At 40.6% G+C, this 22,604-nt stretch overlaps 1 protein-coding gene across 5 annotated transcripts in view; it reads right to left on the bottom strand.

The window, feature by feature from the left end:
• Positions 1 to 22,604, bottom strand: part of WDPCP (WD repeat containing planar cell polarity effector) — a 307,079-nt gene that overhangs the window by 178,771 nt on the left and 105,704 nt on the right. For all 5 annotated transcript variants that reach the window (XR_016442845.1, XM_090050455.1, XM_090050454.1 and 2 more), the window contains exons 4-7: positions 21,404 to 21,448; positions 20,319 to 20,369; positions 16,682 to 16,752; positions 16,366 to 16,425 (exon numbers count right to left, since the gene is read on the bottom strand). Coding sequence is in view for 4 of the 5 variants with exons in the window: in XM_090050455.1 (XP_089906581.1) it covers positions 16,366 to 16,425; positions 16,682 to 16,752; positions 20,319 to 20,369; positions 21,404 to 21,448 (227 nt within the window). In the remaining variant the exon portion in view is untranslated. The remainder of the gene's footprint in view (positions 1 to 16,365; positions 16,426 to 16,681; positions 16,753 to 20,318; positions 20,370 to 21,403; positions 21,449 to 22,604) is intronic.

Raw genomic sequence — 22,604 nt, forward strand, 5'->3', positions numbered from 1 at the left:
TTTTTTGTTCCCGCACGTGTCTGTTGACCTGCCTCAAAGGGGTTTGAGGCGGGGCAAGAGGCATATGCGTGCTCATGTGGACGCATCCATTATGTGCTGAAGTATGGCAGTGCAGGAGTAAATTGAGAAAAATTGGTAACATGGGACTGATGCTCGCAAATACCACAGCAGCACTCCATGCCAGTGGACAGAGGAAACTTAAATGGTCTTAGACAACTTTTCTCTTCCCACCTCTGCTTCTGGGACCTAATATCCCACAGCATAGATTCCCACCACCACCTCCAGGGGGTTGTGCATGCACAGCACGATGTCCACCATCATGTCCTGGAGGGTCCCACACACCTCCAGGATGGCATCCCCAGTGGTGGCTTTACCCAAGCCAAACAAGTGGCTGATGTACTGCAGGCTGGCACATGTGGCCAGCTTGAGAAGGGTGAGGGGAAAGCAGGTGGCTGTGGGGAGAGGCAGCTGCATACCGGTGTCCTGCCACTACAGGTGGTACCAGAGCTGCTCCACAAAGTCCTGGAAGGTGGTCCAGGACATGTGGAAGGCCTGCAGTCACTGCTCGTTATCCCAGATGCACTGGATGACATGCCACCACCAGTTTTGGCTGGCCCTGGTGCGCTCAGAAGTAGTGGGGCAGGAGGCCCATGAGGGGTGATGTAGCCCCGATAGTGGCATCCAGAAGCCCCTTGCTGGCGTCCCTGCTAGCAGCAGTTGCGTGGTGGTGGCAGCCTTGGTACACCAGTAAGGCCAGCAAGGTGGCCATCAGGAGTTTGGGGTGCTGGTCATCGCTGCCAGCGGCAGGAACTGGAGCAACCATAGGATGGGGAGGCAGAGTGGGCAAGGAGAGAGTTGCCATGTGCTGCCCCTGTGCTCTGCATGCTGCTCCTGGGGTGACCAGAGAGCAATGAGTAGGGCTGCTTTTTGAAGAGGGCTGCCAGCTGCTGGCAGCTGGAGTCAGAGCCTGGAACTCCTCCCCAGTGGCAGCAGGGACCCATTGCAGGGCTGCAGGACATTTGGTGCTGAGAGCAGCAAATCTCCCTAGTCTCTGCATGTGTGGACACCTGCCCAGGAACACTTACTCCAGTGTAGTTTACATCTGAGTAAACTGAGCCCAGATCAAATGCATGTGTAGTTGCACCAAGAATTTACATTTTTTCTATTTTAAAAATTGGTGCTAAGTGTCCACTTTTGTTATGGAAGTTTTCATAAAAATTCAGACATCTATCTGATGTTACAGGTGTAAAACATATTATTTAGTATGCTATACTCTTAGAGTGAATACCAGGAAAACCTTTCTTGCAATAACATCCATTAGACTGTGTAATAGTTTCTAAGGGAATTGGCAGGTGTTCTTTTTACTGACTCTTAAAAATTGAACAGCAAAAGTATAAGAAAACATACCATTAGGAGCAGTGCTGAATCGGTAGCAACATAGATTAGATGAGGTCATAGGCATTTTCCATTTCTAAATGTTATGAATCTAGGGCTTTGAACAGGCATCCAGTTCAAATTTCTCAGAAATTTCCCCCATTAGAAATTACTCTGGCAGAAGAAGCAATATAGCTTCCCCCTCCGCCCTGCTCTACACACCTTCCTCAGACCTGTCATGGGTCTGGGGAAGGCATGGGGAGCAAGCTGCTCCACTCCTGGTCCTGGGAGACTGGAGTAGCAGGACAAAGTCCCTCCTGCTTCCCCAAACAGGGACTCCCATGGGAATGCAGGCATTGGCTTTGAAGGTGGCATGCAGAAGGATCGTCCCACATGTGCATGCAGGACTGTGTCACTGGCTTTGAAGTGCTACATGAGAAGCCCTCCTCCCACCCCACAGCATTTCAAAGCCAGTGCTAACCTCTCCCCCCTGACTTCTCCACTTTGAAAGGAGGAAATGCCTGTAATGCATGTACGTGAACTAGAATAGCACCAGGGACAGCAGTTTCATTTTCTTGATTTTTCTTTAATTTTAATTCTACATTTAAAAATTACTCTCTCTTTCTCAGAGTTTTGTATTTCCCACATTTTAATTAAGACAGAACAGAATACAAGATTTCTGTTAGCCATGCTAACGTCCAGGCAGTATTAGGGACAGCAATGTGATTAATTAAATCTGCATGGCCTTTTTCCGTCATTTATGCCCCCATGATACCTTGCAAAGTGGCATTTATTCAAGCTTAGTGAATGCATAATTTGGCACCCTGAAACAGTGAACAATACAACACATAGGGTGCGTCTACACGTGCAATTAGAGCCTGAATAAACTGAAGCTTATTTCTCTGAAGTTAATTGCTCCCGGGTGCACTGTTTGAACATGCACCCAGGAGCAATTAACTCCGGAGCACTAAGCTCCACAGTTTATTTAGGCACAGCATGTGGAACTGGGGCAGAGCAGCCCCGGCTGGCAGAGCACCTCAGGGGTCAGCCTGCCAGCCTAGGGCTGCTCTCCCCGACTCAACATGCTGTGGAGGGGCTTGCTGGGGCAAGAGGGAGCTTCAGAGTGGAGCTAGTCACCAGGCAGCCCCCTCACTGAAGCATCCTCATGCCCCAGCACGTTGGGCAGCATCTACACATGCGTTACTGCAGAATTTTTTCCTTGTAAATGCAAGCGCTATCCTGCTGCCAAGTAAATTAGTTTACCCCAGCCTAATATAGGTGCACAGGTAGATGCCAAAATGTTTACTATGCAGCTAATTAGTCAGCTAAGCAATAATGTCTTGTGTAGACCCGCCCATAAATAACTAAATTATTACCTTCTTGCTCCTACAAATATATTTAATCCACATTGTCCAATAGATCATCTTTCTCCACCCTCACAAAAGCTCACACCTTTTCAAATACAATTGAAAGACATCTGTCATACAAGATATATTTATTAAAGGCAAAATAAAATTATTTAGTAGCTCTTTTTTTATTGCCAAAGTCTAACATTGTATTAGACTGAAAACATATATACTATATTTCAAGAGTCCCCATCGCGACAGATGTCCTTTAAGGTTTTGTCCTAGTAAAAATGTTAGACACAGTTACACTTATGTAGCTTTTATTACAACCTCTCAAAACTTCAATTTATCCTTATGTTGCAGTCAGATTAGATAAAATCACAATTTATTCCCAACTTGATAATGTGAGTCCAGCAAGACTTGACTACAGTTAGTTATAATTGTCCAAAGAATATAGCTGAAAAAGTGAAGACACCCATCCAACCAAAAGCTGACCAAAATACTCTACAAAAATAAAAAGGAATAGAGTTTACCAAGAGAAATTCTTCAGATTATTCTTAAATGTGTAAACTCTAGAAAGCCATGCCATGCCTGACACCCAGGAAAAGGCTTACCACACAGGTGTAAAACACTCAGATCCTTCAGTTGCATTCTGGGAAAAGAGATTTGGCTAATGGTAGTTCTGTGAGGATACTCTCATGCTTCACAACTGTCTATGCTAGTGAGCCACTCTGTTTCTTTATTCAGGACAATTTTCTACAACTTTTTAGCATAAGAAATTCTCCATGCTTCCTCTTCCCCAACTGGAAAGAACGACTTGTGATCTACATTTACCTGGGAACAAAGGGATAGCAGAAGTGAATCAGAAGTCTGTTGGGGGCTCCTCCACATTTTACAGGGTAGTCTCGGGTGATCCTTTCATTGCTTCTCTCTTGGTGCATCTACACGTACACCTACAGCACCATTGTTACTACACTGACATTCAGTACTTCCAAAAGGTTTTGGAAGTTCCAAGTTTAGTACTTCCAAAAGGAAGTATTAAATGACGGCGCAGTAACAGTCTGTAGTGCACTGTACTGGCGATGCATGATTATTAGCCGCTATGTCACCATAGCAATATACTATGCCGGGGGGAGTGCATTGCTACAGTGACATAGTGGCAGCATCAGTTTTTGCTAGAGGACGCTATGTCACCATAGCATGTTGCTACGGCAATTTAACATCAGCTGTAAAAGTGCCCACTAGGTAAGAACAACCAGAGTGACTGTACTTTGGTTTGAAACACTTGTTCAGTCAATAAAGTTTCTTCCACCTCTCAGATACCTGTATTACAATACTAAGGTACTTGTTATTTTGTTGATGATATATCCATCTACTGTACCTATGTATCTAAAGATTTCTAATATGTAACTGCACTGCTATTAATAGATACTACTATACATTAGGTATATTAGTTCAGTTTACTTCAAGATCATCATCTGAAACAATAGTTGAAAAGTCTATATACTTTTAAAGGAATGGTGCAAACCTTCCTGGTCTTCAAAAAAATACATGTACCTCATGTGTCCTTTACATCCCATCTTTGCTTCCTCCATTCCTCCAACTGAAATCTTTTGTGACCCAGGCCAATACAAAGTGACTTTAGGATTTTTTTAACAGGGATTTTTCAGTTTTCAAATAGGGAACACCAGAATTCCTGCTAGGGAGGCAGGTGGCAGGACCCTGCTTACTCAGAGCTGGCACCTTGGACCCATCTGGCTGTGGCTGACATCCTGGACAATTGGGGCCAGGAAGATATGCTTTGATAGTTCAAAGCAGGCAACCGCAGTGGGAACATCTTCCAGGTGATAGCTGCCCAGATGGCCGGGCAGGGGAACACTTAGCAGTAGTGCCACACAAAGCCCAAACCTACAGCCCCAGCCCACTGGCAGCTGGCCCAGAGGAGCAGATGCCTCTGCTGGCTCTGCAGTCACCATTCAAGTCTGGCAGGTGCGCAGCAGGTCACAGCCAGGCAGCAGCCCCCACTGCCAGACTGCTGCAGTGGGTAGAGCGTGCAGGGAACTCTCAGGGCTGCATCAGCACTCCAGCTGGCACAAGGGGTAGTGTCTCCAGGTACCAACTGGGTGGGCCCCAGAAGCTCTTGAGAGCGAGTAGCCCTGAGCTACTTGCCAGGGCAGCTTTTTGTACTGATCGGGCCAGGACAGGGCAGCTTTTTACAGCACTGGGGCCAGCACCTGTGAGTGCTAAGGTCAGCACCAGGCTCTAGCTCCCCTTGGCTGCAGATCTGGGAGGAGCGAGGCAGGGTTATTTTGCTCCAAGTGGCACAACTTGCATCTCACCCTCACTGAAGTGCATGTCTGGGTACATGTCCTGAGGCAAAAAGCCCTGGCTCAGATTTGCACCACTTTTATTTGAGCTGCTGCAAGTGCATGTGCCTGCATGTGTAGACACACCCTGCCTGTGTAACCTTGGACCACTTATCTTTATCTTTGTTCCTCAGTTTATTATATAATATGTATACAGATTTTCATGTGGCAAGAACAATGCCATGTATTTTTTTCTCACAAAGGTGTTGGCAGATAGATTCACTTAGATACAGATATTCAGATAACATGGAGATGAGTGTCATCGATGAGTGCATAAATTAATGCATATACTGTGAAATACGCTAGTATAATCAGTCACAGAGCAAGTGCATATATCTACATATAAAAACACTCTTAGTCCAGGATAGTAAGGTTATAGAATTTATGTGGAAAGAGCAAATATTATTGTGGCGATGAAATGTTTTGTTTCATGCCAGAGATATACATAAGAAACTAGTTATTACCCCAGTGCTCTATGGTCTCAAGACACCACAGAAACTGTACAAGTAGAGGATCACCTCCAGACAGAATATCAAAAAGCTCATGACACAGTAGGGGCAGAGCTAAGATTTAGATGACCTTCACTGTTTTTCCAATAATGTCACTCCCTCTCTTTCTCTCTCTTTTCTATTTAATGAAACACTCTTTCCAACTGACTTCCATAAGGGTTGAAGTTATATCAGCTCAACCTTAGCTTTAAGTTAAGAAAGTTTTGCTTGTGATAATTTAATTGTCATGGATGGTCAGCATACAAAGCGAGAAAGATATGGTCCTTGCCCCTAAGAGCTTAAGAAATCTAAATTAAAGAAGTAACGCAAAGATGTTATACAGCAGATGGCCAGATGGAGATCAATATCCCTCCCATCTTCCTCTAAAAAATGTCCTCCATGTTTTGGTGGATCATGTTCAAAGGCATCCTAGGATAAATGTATCTTATTTTTAGAATATCCTTAAAAAAAGCAATTGTTTGGTGGAGTACATGAGAAAGCCTATACCCAATATGGATAATGACATGAAAAAAGGTATACAGATTGGAATAGAAGGATTAAAAAGGAATATTTTGCTTTCACTTCATATTCCTTACAAAGCTGCAACAACAGTGACAAGGTGTCTATGGAAACTAAATGTGATGTCACAAAAAGGGCTCTCAAACATCAGCAGAAGACTTTGACTTTTTAAGGCCACATTATACAAATATTAAAAACAAATGGTGAAAGTGCAAAGGTGACCAAGCATGAAATACTGGTCAGTGACAAAAAACATTATGTCAGTGGAAATAGTAACCCCTTCCCTCATGTCCCTCAGCAGGTAACACATATTTACCTTGACCTGATCAAAAGCTGCTTCTTGATCTAGGGTGACCAGGCTGATGTCCAGGCCAAATTGTTCTGTGGCTGCCAGGAGGTCACATGGCAGAAACAGGTTGCATGGATGATTCTGCCAGGTACCTCTGTTTGGGGCCTGCAACAGAGGCCATGACCAGAACTTGGATGGCCAAACTCTGGGTCAGGATTTTGATAACAGTTGCCAATTCTTAATGTTACTGAGATCCCCTTTCTTGGGCAACAGCATGAGTACTGCTCACCAGCAGCTGACTGGTAGAATCCTAGGTGAAATTTTAAGGAAAAACGCCAATGTTTAATAATTATAGGCTGGTAGAAATATGAATATATGTATATAATACATATCTTTGCAACATGACATATCTACCTTATTTTCTCATATACAACATGTACCTTTGCCCCAAAAATCAGCACCCTGAATATCAGGGAGTGTGTTCTAATGGGGAAGCCATTTAATTCACTGGAAAAGTAACTGCCAAGATGGCTGTTGCTTGTGTTTGCTCACCAAACTGAAGAGGCAGAGTCTCATGTTAACTCTCTCATAACCATAGCTATTGTCCAAGCACTGTAGTTTGCTGCTGAAGCAGCAAGTGAGCTGCTGGTAGTATCTTGATGAGGCTTCCGATGTGGAAACAACATGTTAGTTACAGGAACTTGTATAAAAAACTATTTATAATAAAGTAACAGCCTTACTACCATACTTTGCAAGCATCTGGGGCCTAACCTTCAGTGACAGCGTAAGTTATCCTGGGAACATAGTGTGCCAGGAAGCATGTCATCGCAGGAGACAGTCTGCGACATCGGGAAATTCCTGATGCTACACTTCATTGACATTCTCTGTTCCCAGGACAATTTACTTTCTCACAGTGTCAGCCATACCTCTGATACCGTTTTTTCCACATTCTGCCTTCCAAAAAAAGCAAGGTGAAATTTTTATTTGGGAGCATGCTGTATGTGAGAGAATACAGTATATGTCACCCTACATACATACATGTCGCTTTCCAAGATGCATATAATATATCATGTTTTTAAAAAAGTTTGCCATGAGGTGTAAGGAGGTGTTTAAATACAACAGAACAATTTATTTTCTATTTCTTTTAAAAGAAGTAATCTGAAACCTAGACATGTATACATTGCTTAAAAAAAACAAAACTTAAAAAACCTTCAGATGCTTAAGAATATTGTGTGACTGTGGTAACGTTTAAGTGCAATGTGTGTAAACTTGCATAGTCAAACTCAAATAGTGTGGTAGACAGGAACAGTAACAACGGGCATGAACAAACATAACTCTAATTGGGAATGGTGCAAACTTGGCTTGAATACACAGACAATGATCCAACACCAAAAATTGCTTTCCATTGTCACTAATGGAATTAAAGAGTAAATACTAAAGGCATTGTTTACACAGGACATTTCAAACATGCCATCTAATAGAACTAATATTAAACTAAGGAAACAAACATATGACAATGGAATACATATCAAAAAGTGAAGTATTTCAAGGTGAAGAATACTTAGAAGAACAAATGGATATAAATCAATAGCAACTTCAGTATGTTACAGAATAAATTATATAAAAGTAATATAGGCATGACTTCAAGACTTACGGGCTTAGTTCCTGATTCAGCCTGAAGAAAAATATTATGAATGTGAATACATGAGGTAGGAAGAGAGAGTACCTCTAGCTTGTGGAGGGGTAGAGTTTGAGAAGCGCTCATGTTGGTGAAGCCATGTAGTAACTACACATGCCAAAATGCCCCTTTCATGATATGCAGAAGAAATCTGATGGAACACAACCAACCTCCCCAGCAAAGTGCTCAAGCACACTTATAACTCTTTCTCTACTGAGCAAAGCATTTAAGCGCAGGATTTCAATGGAACTTAAGCATGCGCTTAAGTGCTTTCCTGTCTTAAACCCATAGCCCTTGACTCCTCATATATGCAACTTAACTGTTACCATCCTATTTCCTTGTGCCCAGAGCAATAGCTATAGAGTACGGATGGGATTTGCTTTTGTTAAATAGCTGTAAACAAATACTTCTCCACACTGTTTTCCATTTGCCCAGTCCCATCTAAACCAAGACACATGCAAAGGGGCAGAGAACTGCAAATGATTTCTTGTTCAGGCAGACTCCTAGGGTTTTCCCACACCCTCTTCAATCCGGTTGCTTTGTCCCCCACCCCACTGTAATTACTTTGTTGCCTGCCTTGTTACAGCTGAAGTTACTGTTGTTACATGTTAATATTTCACAAGAAACAATGTATTTGTGATTAGTCTTGAATCTCTAAAACATGTTAAACTGATGGATATGATTAAATGCAGCCAAAATAAGATAATATGGAGGACAACGTTCCTGTTGCTAGCTGATAATAGGTACTAAACTGCATTATGTTGTAGCCACACGCATCTTGATTCAAATATCAAATATCTGTCATGATATAGCTTGCTAAAGCAAGTTGTTTGTGTGTATAGTAGATCATATTACATATGTATGAACTCAGCTCTAACACACAAATAATTGCAACCTAAAAATTATTTATGTACACATGCAGGAAAATAAAAATCACAATACCAGTAATTAAGTAAGAAATATAAAATGCTCATTAACTGGCAAAAGACACTCACTTCTGCTACCTGGCAGAATAAAATATGGAAATACCTGCAAGTCTCTAATTCTGTCTGTAAAGCACGTGTAAAAATTAGGAAGTCGGGAAACAGATTATTCAGCTAGATCTCAGTTCAGCACACATGCACCATTGGTGAGGCATACAGGGTGCACGTGAACCCCCTGAGCTTGACAGAGCAACCCCTGCAAAAAGGTGCTGCTGGCACTGCCGGTGGTGCCTGCGGGGGTTACCCAATTGCCACTGGCCACTGCTGATGCTGCTGGTGGTGGCTATGGGTGGTCACCGACCACTGGTCAGCGCTCGCCACTTCCCCTCCTGTCGCTGCTGCCAGCGCCATGGCTGCCTGTAGGAGTTCACCACTTATCGATGCCATACTCCCACTGCTGACAGCACCACCACTGCCTGCGGGAGCTCACCCTCCCCCCGCAGCCTTCGGGGGCACGTGGCATTTATGATATGCACTGTAGACAAAACCTGAATAAATGGCATCCATACACAGTGTCAAAGTCATAGTTTTGGGGCAAGACTTTAAAACATCCCAAAGCCTTAAGAAATGGTACCTTAGGGGGAGACAGTGGGGAAGGGGCCAAAATAGCTGTAATTTCATCATGCCAAACTTAAATATCAGTAAAATGACTTACTTTAAATTATTATTTCTGAGCAAAACAGAAAGGAAAAACTAATTTAATTATACAAAATACAGTAAAATGTATTCTGAAGACATTTTGTCTATTTTTCCTGCAATGCCTCTATCTATTTTTTTCTTTTGACAACAACTCACAGAAATTTACAGGATTATTTCAGCAGCTCATCATATGTCATCAAACTTTATAGTTTGAACTACACTACTAAAATAGTGTATATTCAGATGCTGTTGGGACTGCTAGGTGCAGAGCTAGAGAACATAGCTTAGTCCCCTTAGGGCCCTATTAAACTCTCTCCAATGGAAATATCAATGCCTGGTCCAGATGTTCAGTTTCTACCAGAAGAATTGCCATTCTCCCAGCAGAAACCTAGAGTATGCAGACATTCAGGGTTTTTTCCCTGAAGCAAAAATGGCCACTCCAGGAGAAAAATAACTCAGCAACAACCTAGCAATTTAACCCAGGGTTAAATCACTCCTGGGCAAGTGAATAGCTGCACACCTTCCCCTGGGCAACTCATCCTGGGGACAAGGACAAGTAAACCCAGGGAAAAACACTCTGTGACTTCCTAAGACCAGTCACCCCCAGTCTTGACAAGGTGCAGGGAGCAGCTCCTCCTCCCTATCCTGGGAGGTAAGGGGAATAGCAGCTACTGTTCCCTGCCTCTTTCCCCAGCTGGTTTCAGGAAGAGGTAGTGGACTTTGCTGGCTCCCATCAGTGAGCTGGGAAGCAGAGTGGGAAGAGGGAGTTGGGAACTGGTTCAGAGAGGCTTTCTCAAAGTCCTGTTCCTGGCTACTGGCTTTTACATTGTCACTCTGCCAGTCAGTTGGCAGCAGAGTGACAAGAGGGACTCCGGAACCAGAAGCCAGGCTGTGAAAAACCTCTGCACATACAGCTCTGGCTTTTAAATTGCTGCTTCTGCCACTCAGCTGTGTGCCAGAGGGGCAAGGACAAGTGAGAGGGGCAGAGTGCCAACAATGCAGAGGCTTTTCCTAGCCAGGCTACCAGCCCCTCTGGCTTCATCCACACCACTCAACTGACCTGGAGCAGAGCAGGGGGAAGCAGGCTGAGGAGTCTTGCCACCACAGTGAAATGCCCCTGTCTCACTGCATTGCTGTAGGTCAGCCCAGAGTAGCATGGAGCAAGGCAGGTTGCTGTGCCCCTGAAGCATTGCTGCTGTAGCTGAGTGCTCCCTTCCTCTCTCTGCACTCATTCTACTCAGCCTGGAGGAGTGCACTCCTCCAGGTTATTCTGCGAGGGAGAACTGGGATGGTTGCTACCATGGGAAGATGCCCTTCTCCTGCCAATCAGCTAACTGGTGGGATGGCATGGGGGGCATTTTCTCAGGGTGGAAATTCCTCCCCCACCTCCCACTGTCTGCAGCAGCTGCCAATTGCCACTGGACAGTCTTCCCCTTCCAAGGCAAAAGAGCGGACAGGCTACCACTGGAGAGTTACCTGTGAAGCTCTCCATCCATGGGACTGGATGAAAGTCTATACAGTACAGCTTCCAGGCTACTTTTCTACTGGAATAAATTTCTTCTGGTAGAAATGAACATTTGTGAACATCCCAAAGCCTTTTAAAAAAATCACAGTACAGTTTAAGTATGGTAATGTGAATGGACATATTTTGTATTTCCAGAAGATGCAAGAAATATCTGGACATATAGGCAGGGCTTCAGAAATAAAGAACAGTTAGTGGAATCTTTTGACAATGAACAAGCAGTAACTATAAAAGTGTGAAGTGCCATGTGTATTCCATCGCAAAAAGTGACAGCAGCTGATTTCAGACATCAAATAAAACTTTAAAAATGTGTGAGCTAACTTATAATTAAGTGGTAATTCTAGGTAGTCATGTACATTAAATTTGGATTAAATTTAAAGTGTTGAGGACAGATTTTCATAAATATGGGCATGGATTAGCCATACGATTTCCTTACACAATGACTCTGCATGCAGCCTAACTGGTCATTTGCATATACAAACCAGTGACTTCACATTTAATTCTGGTAGCCACATGCCTGTTCAGTCTTCTGAAAATATGTGGCCTCTAATTTCTTGCTCAAGGGGCTGGTTAAACCTGGAAGCACACCAAAGATCTAGTTCTTTACAGACAGAAGTCTCAACGGCCTATGAAGAATTATCTTATGCTTTCTTCTCACAAAATTTGATAAAAGCTATATTAATCCTTCACATGATAACCTGTAGTAATTACAACTCCTTTTAGTTGTTTACTCCCAGTTCTACCTTGCCAAAAGGGGTAACAACCTGACAGAGAGACACTGACGGTACCAGTTCGTTATTACAAGAGAAAACATAGCCGCCTTATGATTCAGGCATACCACTGGGAAATTTAGAAAAAAAGTCATGGCTGCTGGTTTTAAATATTTTAACTTTTTATAATCTTACGATTTGAAATCCATCCATAAGTTGTGTAAGATCAAAGGAACAGAAAGCTAAGGAGACCATCAAGCAAGTATATCTTTGAATGTTGTCATTTGAATTTAGTCCAGACCAGTGAAAATCATAAGTATTTTGTAAATTTACTTTTCACTATCTTTGCCATTTACTTGCTGCTTTCCAGTATATTTCACTCTCTTTCCTATTTACCTGTGGTAAATCGATGTAAAGCATGTCTTTCTCTACTAGAATATAGGTCAGTTTAATTATTCGTCCAAGGTAATATATAAATGGAATAAGGACCATTGATTTGCATTTTTTTTTACTAAGAAGTTAGTTATTCACCTATTTGAAATTTATTAACAATTTTCAAGCTTTTTTAATTCTGTCAAGTAATGTTTCAGAAAGTTTAACAAATTAAATAGGGAGGTTTTTTTCATTTTTTTAAATTCATTGTCACTGTTTCAAAACCATGGGTTTGCATTGTCAGAGACCACAATGCTTTTCACTGCTATTGTTTAAATCATGAAGGGAGAGATCTGGTCACCTTTACAAAATGCTATAAGGAAGACCAGGAGCTAGAGAGTATAGATATCATCTGATATAAAAATTGATACATTTTTAAAGTAGGCATTTTGCAAGATTTCCTACTAAGAGTTCTGCCAAACGATTAATTTTCCTCTTTATTATCTTCGCGTGTTCGAGATCCTAAGTTTACAAAGAGGGTGACAGAAAGCAGGATAACAAAACTGTTTTGGCAGTGCTCTCTCAATTTTCTAAATCTCTGTGAGAAAGTTCAATTCTAAACCTCACTGTAAGGAAATCTCTGTTGAGTTGTGATACGTTGGAGAGAACAAAAATAGTTGCTAAAGATGGTGAAGAAATACCTTCTATTAATATCTTTTCAACTCTGGCCAATTTGCACATACAATATGTCACAAAAACCTATATAAATAACTTAGGTATCCCTTCATATGGCCCCATCAATGTAGTGTCAGAACACATATTTAAAAGGAGAAATCAGCAACCGCTCATTTCTTTTCTATTTAGAAAGCAGGGTAACCCAAGTCAATGGGTTGACCTTTACATAAAATAAATGGGCAATTTAAGGTGTTGTGTTTTAAGGATGTATAATATAATTCCAGCAGGAAGTAGTCCATATATTAGGAAGCAGTCCCTAAAAGTTCACCCTACTAAAGGGTGACAGATCAGAGGGAGACATTAAGAAGGAAAAAGAAATGGGGAGACTGACCTGAATGAGGAAGAAATATATCAAAATGACTAAAGAAAAGAGATGAACAGTAATTTTTTCCCCATGTAAGACACTATTACACTTAAGGTTGATCCTGACTCAGTATTTCTTATGTGTACTCTTTTCCTTCCCTTAGCAGAAGTCCAGAAAGATTCTGAAGTCCTGAGTAACTGCACAGTTGATATTTAAAATTATCTTTAAAAGATTAACATTCACTGACAAATTCTACTAGACTGATTTGCTGTTATTAGAAATTGGATTTGAATGGTAGAAATTGGATTTGAATTGGATTTCTTATTATTGACACATTAATCTGCCAAATTTTAGAAAGCCATTTATTCTATTTAGCATAGCAGACATTTAACAATTTTTTAATTGTTAAAAACAAATAAAATGTTTCGTTAACATGCATCTTGGATATGTTAATTTTAATATTTAACAGTCCCATACATATTTGGAACTATTTATATTTACAAGGAAAAATGTTATGCATGTGCAAAGTATAAAATTTCTTCTTAGAAATTCTCTTAGCAACAGTACTAAAAATTTAATTGCCACACTGAAGGATTATGCAACATGATACATGTTTCTTACAACCACTGATGAGCACCAAAAATGTTAAATGGATAAAATACATTAAATATATTTTCAGAACAAGCTCTTGATTTCATTATGCCAGACTGTTCCTACATAACCTGCTGCCCCATGCTCATAAAGATGTGAACAGTAGGGGTGCGCAAAGCAGGCTGTATTCAATTTGGATTCAGCTCGATTTGGGGAACAGTGAAATGATTCGCTGATTCAGATCACTGTCCTGATTTGATTAGGCCGAATCTGAAGATTTGAGGGGCTGCCAAATGGGGCTGAATCTCCTCGGAATCAAATCAGTGACCAAAGATTCACACAGCCCTAAACAGGCCTTTTTCTATTTATCACAGAGATATGTATACAAGTATAGAGGACAGGTAAGTATTCACTGTATGCCAAAATGCCCTTTGCTCAAGGACATATTGTGCAATGTATCTTGGTCCTTATACAACACTGATCATCACTGTATATAAAAGAAACATTTAGATGCAGACATGTAAATAGTTGATATGTTATAAAAAGAATATTAAAATATTTTGGCCCATGTCTATCATAGAATCAAAGAAGTAGGGTCGGAAGGGACCTTGTAGATCTTCAAGTCGAACCCCCTGCACGGGCAGGAGAAAAACTGGGCTCAAATGACTCCAGCCAGGTAGACATCAAGCCTCTTCTTAAAGACCCCCAGGGTAGGAGCCAGCACCACTTCCCTTGGAAGTTGGTTCCAGATCCTAGCCGCCCTGACCATGAAGTAGTTCTTACAGATGGCTAATCTAAACCTACTCTCCAACAACTTGTGGCCGTTATTCCTTGTTATGCCAGGGAGTGCTAGGGGAAACAAGGTCTCTCCCAAACCCTTTTGGTCCCCCCTAGTGAGTTTATAGTTGGTCACCAGGTCCCCCCTCAGCCTTCTCTTGTGAAGGTTGAACAGGTTCAGGTCCTGCAGTCTCTCATTGTAGGGTCTGCCCTGTTGTCCCCGGATCATGCGGGTGACCCTCCTCTGGACCCTCTCAATGTTGTCCACATCCCTCCTGTTGAAGTGGGGTGCACAGAACTGGACACAGTACTCCAGCTGTGGCCTGACCAGTGTCACGTAGAGGGGGAGGATCACCTCCTTGGCCCTACTTGAGATGCACCTGTGAATGCACAACAAGGTCCGGTTAGCCCTGCCAACTGTAACCTCGCATTGTCGGCCCACGCTCATCTCGGAGTTAATAACGACTCCAAGATCCCTTTCTGCCTCCGTGCTCTCAAGAAGGGAGTTTCCCATCTTATAAGTGTGCTGCTGGTTACTACTGCCCAAGTGTGGCACTCTGCACTTGTCAGTATTGAAACACATTCTGTTTTTGTTAGCCCACCCCTGTAACGTATCCAGGTCTTGTTGCAGTCTTTCCCTCCCTACTAGTGTGCCCACCTCACCCCAAATTTTGGTATCATCAGCAAATTTAAACAGGTTGCTTTTCACCCTGTTGTCCAAATCGCTGATAAAGAAATTGAACAGTGTGGGCCCAAGGATCGAGCCCTGGGAGACTCCACTGCCCACTTCTTCCCAGGTCGAATATGACCTGTCCACCACCACCCTCTGAGTATGACCCTTCAGCCAATCTGCAATCCATCTGACTGTGTAGGCATCAATGCCACAGTCGCCTAGTTTTTTTAATGAGGATGGAGTGGGAGATGACAGAAAGACTATGTCCACAGCGACACCTGCATCCAATGCTTTTGTGACCTGATCATAAGAGGCAATCAGGTTGGTCTGACATGACCTGCCCCTAATGAAACCATGCTGGTTGCCCTTGAGCATCATCCCTGAAGCCGGCCCATCACAGATGTGCTCCTTGATAATCTTCTCAAAGAGCATCCCTAAGATTGAGGTAAGACTGACGGGCCTATAGTTGCCTGGGTCCTCCCTCCTCCCTTTTTTAAAGATGGGGACCACGTTGGCTATCTTCCAATCATCCGGCACCTGGCCCAAGCACCACGAACACTCGTAAAGCCGTGCCAAGGGCCTTGCAATAACCCCTGCTAACTCCCTCAACACCCTGGGGTGGAGAGCATCTGGACCTGCTGATCTGAACACGTCCAGCCCCTCCAGAAGCTCTCTAACCCAGTCCTCCCCAATGTTTTAACACTGGATTTTGCATGGGCCCAAATAATGAGGCACTTAATACCCTCAACTCTCATTACTCTTGTGGCAGCAAAGGAACTTGCATTTCAAAGAACCAGGCCTTTATGTAATTCTTGATAGTGAAAATGACCAGAGAGTTTGTTTTTGTGTTGTTTGTTTCAGTTTATAAACCTAAATTATACAGTAAACCCCGCAAAGAGTTTCTATACCAGTTAACATTATAACACTATAGCATCAATCACTGACTGGTTGTTCAGCTCCATTGACTTAACATTACAAGATCATGTCAAAACATTTTACCTGACAGACATATTTGTTCTTCCATTTGCTCAGCACACACTGACTGTTTTGCATCAACTCCTGAAGGACAACAGAAAATAGAGAGAGTGGAGTTGGCTGTACACATTGTCACTAGTGGTTAAAGTGCTTCTGATTTTCAAGCATGAGAGATTAGCATACCACACAAACAAAGATGCAACTGTTTTGGAACAGCCCACTGGACAAAAGCACATTTGTCATCACAAGAAGGGCTGATCCTTTATGAAAATTAAAGCTGTTGAAAGGGGATTCAAAACCGGATTATTTGTTGCCATACTCCAAACTTTCTGAAAGGTACCTCCAGCTCCTTGAGGGTATCTCGCAGTTTTTCTGGACGTTTGTTTTTAAGTATCCAAGGATAATCTCGAGCTAGCAAATGATAAAAAAAATAAAAAAAACAGTCAAAAACTAAATTTTAACAGTTTTTTTAATTTAATTTTGGTGTAGAGGAATGTCAACAAGATTTACTGGAATGATCTTAAACATACACTTTATACAGAAATGCATTTATAATTGGAGGAAAGCAGGTATAGATTCCACTGTCAAATGATATCCTTTTGAAAGGCTCTGTCATAGAAACAGAGAGCATAAAATACCTTCACCTACCATGATTTCACCATGGCAATCAGGGATAAAGCTTTCAAGGAAGAATATCCTATCCAGCTGCTAAACATTTGCCATGGGAAAGTCTCCCAAGTGCAGTATGTGCAACTCAGAGAGATGCAAGTGATCAACTCTTTCCTGATTTATCCTAGACAGCTACTATTACATTGAATTAACATTAACAGCAACATTTTCAAAAGCAGATACTAATTTCTGTCTGCAAAATATGCATGTATGAATGTTTACAGGTAATTGTGCAATGTATTACTTATAGGAGCAATTTAAGCATGTATTACAGAAAATATTGTCCTAAGAGCGTGACAAACCAAGCCTAGCCAAAAAGAAAATACAAAAAAAGTGCAGATCAGCACCTATGGCTGTTTATATCACTCATAGGGAGGTCCTGGATACTCATACATCTCTAAAAATCTCACTAATTGGATTTAGTTGCCAAACTTCCAACAAACAATTTTGAAAATGTTGGCTTAAGACAGTAACCCTGTAGTCTTTAGCTATGCAAAGCTCCCTGTGGAGTCAAAGCCAATTTGCTTGTTTCCTGGCTAACGACTGGATTCTAATAATTTATGAAATGTCATTATTTAAAAGTGAGCAAATGTTCCCCATGAGTTTATAATAAAAACATGTGAAGTTGAAAAACCTTTATGTCTAAACTATTTAAATGAAACTTGATTGAAACTTTCATTCTTTGAACTGTCAGTTTGCATGTCAGCTTTCAGACCAAATGACTTAGTACAGTCAAGTTTGCAGAAAAGGACTTAAAATAGAAATGTTAGAAAAATCCTTCACCTGTGCACTATGCATATCATTTTAAACAAAAAAAGCACACAAACATATAACTTTCTTTTGTAGTCTACTGGACCAAAGCCAGCATCAATTGAACTCTTATAACAACACTTATTAGGCACATAAGATCACATTTTCAATAAGCTCCTTCATATAAACAAACAACTTATCTAAATACGCAAAAAATATGAACTTACTCATACGAATATCAGATTACCATTTATGAACAAAATGACCCTGTGTACCCATTAAAAAACTTTTATATCGAATTTTGTAGGGAGATCCTAATGTTAGAACAGAGCTGTTACAGTTGGGCTGTGTGCTGATAAGTTTAGTAAGACTTGGTGAGGGAAGAATATTATTCTCTTACCACAGAACAGTAGTGGATGCATGTAGTTCATCATAGTAACTACATCAACAAGGCATGCTAGCTTGTGCTTCCGTCCAACATCACATATTAGGAATGGAGTTGGTGGGTGCGTCAGTGCATTCAATATTTACTAAATCTGCTCTGTCCACAACCCACCCTTCTCTCGAGAAGTCTACGTAGAACAATGTTCCACAATAAACAAGAGATGTAAACATCTTATAAGGATCCTTAAATTTTGGGCCCTGCCAACAGCACAACTATATTAGCTCTGCTGAAACAAGAGCTGTCCATGCATATTGAGAATTAGGTTGCAAGAAGATATGAAGTTCTGGGGCAAATTCTATCTCTAATCACACATACATGCAACTCCCAGTGAATTAATGAGAAGGGGAGTTTAGTATAAGTATTTGAAACAAGAATTTGGCTATAATATTAATTCCAATATGATGAGACAGAATGTTAAAGGAAAGGAAAGGAACAGTTCATCAAAAGCAATTATATTTCTCATTGCTTTTATGTAATACGTTATGTGATATATGTAATATATATTTTGTATTATGCAATACAGGATATGTATGTAATATGTAATGTATGTTACATGTTTTATCATTTGTATCTATACGTGTGTGCATATATATACACACGTGTGTGTGTGTGTATAAAAAAATCTAAAATATAGTATTATTAGCGATTCTGCAGTCATTACAAAACTCAGGATGGGAGAAGATTTTATTTAACTTTGTTGTGCAACAAAATAAATTAAAATGCCATAACCATTTATATCCAGAAGTAAAAATGTTCCATAGATGTAGCTGATTTTTAACATTTGTTTTATTTCCATTGAAGGTGTGTGTTAGAAATGTGTGAAGAGTTGAAATTCACTAATTTAAGTGTTTCCTAATAAACTGAAGACAAAATTTGATGTGAAGATTCATAGATTGTAAGGGGCTGGATGGGACCTTGCAAGATTATCAGGTCCAGCCCCCCTGCACTAGGCAGCAAAGACAATGGGGCTCAGGTGACCCCAGTGAGGTGGCCACCCATCTCCTCTTGAAGATTTCCAGGGTAGGCGATTGCACCACCTCTGGAGGAAGCTTATTCCACAGTCTGGACACCCTGACTGTGAAGAAGTTTTTCCTCGAGTTAAGACTGAAATGGTCTTCCAGGAGTTTGTGGCCATTACTCCTAATTTTCCCCAAGGGTGTCCTGGTGAACAGTTGTTCACTGAGCCCTTGATGTATTCCCCTGATGTAGTGGTAAGCTGCTACCAAGTCCCATCTCAGCCTTCTCTTTTTTAGGCTGAAGAGGCCCAAGTCCCTCAGCCTTTCCTCATATGGCTTGCCTTGCAAGTATCTGATCAACTGAGTGGCTCTTCCTTGGAGTCTTTCAAGCTTTTCTACATTCTTGTTGAAATACAGCACCCAGAACTGGATGCAGTACTCCAGCTGCAATCGCACCAATGCTGAGTAAAGTGGAAGAATCACTTCCTTGGTTTTTCTTGAGATGTACTGGTTGATGCATGCCAAAGGATTGTTTGCCCTGCTGGCTACAGCATCACACTCATGGCTCATGTTCATACTATGGTCTATTATTACCCCTAGGTCCCTTTCAGTCATGGTGCTAGTCAGATTGGCAACATCGAGTCTATAAATATGTTGGAGATTGTTTGTCCCCATATGGAGCACTTTACACTTTTAAATGTTGAACTTCATCTGGTTCTGAACTGTCCAACCTACCAGCCTGTCTAGGTCTGCCTATATCTGCAGCCTATCTTCAAGTGTAACCATGCTCCCCCATAACTTGGTGTCATCTGCAAACTTGGCCAATTTGCTCTTCACCCCCACATCAAAATCATTGATAAAGATGTTGAAGAGTTCTGGGTTAAGTTTATTTCTGTGTTTTCTTTTGGCAAGGGAAATTAAAAGCAATGTGGACTAATATGATCACTGACATAAAAAATCTATATACATAAGAAAGAATTAGTTATAACTTTTTTATTGTTTTATGTTCTATAGTTCTATAACGGTCTATCTCCTACTGTATTGTATGTGCAGAAAACTGAGTTTGAAGCCAAGGGATTATTTTAACATTTTGACTGGGGCATCAGCAATTAAAACTAATGCAGTTTTACAACAAGGAAGTTAGAAACTGCCCTTACATTCCATGAGCTGTTGCTTCTCTTCTAAGTAACCATACTTCATTTGTGATACTAAAATAAAAAAGAATGAAAAGATTAATGATAATCCTCACAACTGCTGTCAGCAAATATTAATGCATTAGCGAGAAGATTCATACATTTTGATAAAACACAGAAATTTGCACAAAATTAAAATGGACCTGATGTTTTCACCTCATAGTCAGATATCTTAAATTTGCAGTGAAAGAAAGGCTTATGCAGCCCAACAGGTGGGCCAATATTACTGAGCCTCCAATCTGATCAGATAGTGAAGTGAACTGCAACTGAATCCAGACCAGAAGCTGAGTCAGTCTGTCATCAGAATCATGGAGACAGCATATTAACCACCAAGCTAAGCACATGGGATGCCCACACAAGCCTCCACTTTAACCTGGCCAGGAACAGGAAGTAACTCTAGCTGAAAAGACCTTTTGGCCCGTCATGAAACTTCTAGGATTAACAGGATTAATCAGATAAAGAAAATTGATCATTCACTCTGAAATGCCTATTTCAGATATCAGGTAAGGATCCAGGAAACTAACGACAGTGCATTCTCATGCGTTTATGATGCCCTCTGCTGGGATTCCAATAAACAAGCCACTGGAATCCAATATTCAGCTGGTCATATCTAAAACAAAATAATCCATTTAAATCATGTTGTTAAATAGGTTTACTAATTGTTCTATAGCACATACAAGATTGTTAGGTAGAGAATATAAACACTGAGGCCTCACTGATCCAATGTTTGGTTATAGTGTCTATATAAAAGGTATTTAATCACGTTGTGACTAAAGACTACGCATTTATTTCTCTATTCTTTCTATATAATGAAATAAAAATGTTAAAAAATAGATTCAGATTACTCAGAAGAAACTCTTTTTCTATATTTTCTCATTCTTTGTTCAGGAGAGACTTTCTATCTTTCCTTATTTTAGAGAAATATAAAGACTTCTATATATTAAGAAGAAATTTATAGCTATGTTTATATGTAATTCCAGTAGCTAAACAAAGTAGATTAAACATTTGAAAGTTTTTTCATTTGTAGGTAAATACAATTTATACTCTACCTGTTTCTTTTTTGTCATAGTACTGATGGATCCCAATATCACTGTCTATATAAATGAGAGAAAATATATAATTTTAATGGTTGTGTAACATTTGGAAAAATACAACTTAAGAAATGAAACTGAACCTTTTATTTTTTTAATTATGTATTGCTGGAGGAAGCAACATGTTCAGGTATATAAGCAATTTCCCTTATTTATCCTACACCATAAGGTATAGACGAAAGTGGGACTCTCAACAGCCAATAAGTAATGATTCAATGGGTATGTATACAAGTACTTAATCTCCCTTTGAACTGTCATTTCCTTCATATCCATTATAGTTTTCCCCTCAACTGCTGATATAGAAATATGCCCTTTACCACCTTCCTAATCATCATCTCTTCATGTTCTTCCACACTGAGATGATCATTGGTAGAGGGTGTATCTGAGAATAGTCTAGAATGTCTCCTGATGACTGACATCACTGCCCTAAAGGCAACAATTATATTTTTAATACTCATGAACTTTGGCATGCTGTCTTACCAATAATTCAACATTCCCCTTTCTAGCTATGGAGCACTCTGAGTTATTGTAATGACTTTAAAGTCATAATATTTTAATGTAAATTTGCCCAAGATTAAATCTCTCTCATCCTGATATTGGGAGAATGCAAATTTGGACGAATTCCTCATGAAGAGAAGAAAGAAGAAGTAATCAACTGTCAATGGACAGCTGATTTTAAAATAGAATACCGTATCTGCACAAGGACTTAGAATATTAAAATAAGCTCTGATGACAGACGATAGAAGTGGTCAAGAATGAATGATAAGTTAAGTTAGGATATAGCTCTACAATTTATCACAGTTATCTTCTCTGCAGATGTGATTTTATAAATAGCATTAATAATATACAAAACCATCTTAAGTTGGAATCCATTACCAAAAGATCTGAAAATAATGAAATATCTTTCAAAGATCTGGATCCTCCAAAGAAGCCCAATTTAAAAGGTCAAGGTTCTAATATGTAGCAGCCCCATAACATGTTTGTAAATAATTATAATTGTACCTATTTTATTTAGGCTTGCAGGTTTTTTTCTGGTCCGTCTTTTGACCAAATATTTGGTTATTACACAATGCTCTTATGGAGAGAAGGAATACTGAGAGATAGGGAATCAGCAGTCATACATTTATGCATGTTTTTAAATATTACTGGAATGCACCTT

The sequence above is a fragment of the Crocodylus siamensis genome, chromosome 1 (assembly GCF_052110815.1).
Source record: "Crocodylus siamensis isolate JL-2025a chromosome 1, ASM5211081v1, whole genome shotgun sequence".
In the NCBI taxonomy this organism is placed as follows: domain Eukaryota; kingdom Metazoa; phylum Chordata; order Crocodylia; family Crocodylidae; genus Crocodylus; species Crocodylus siamensis.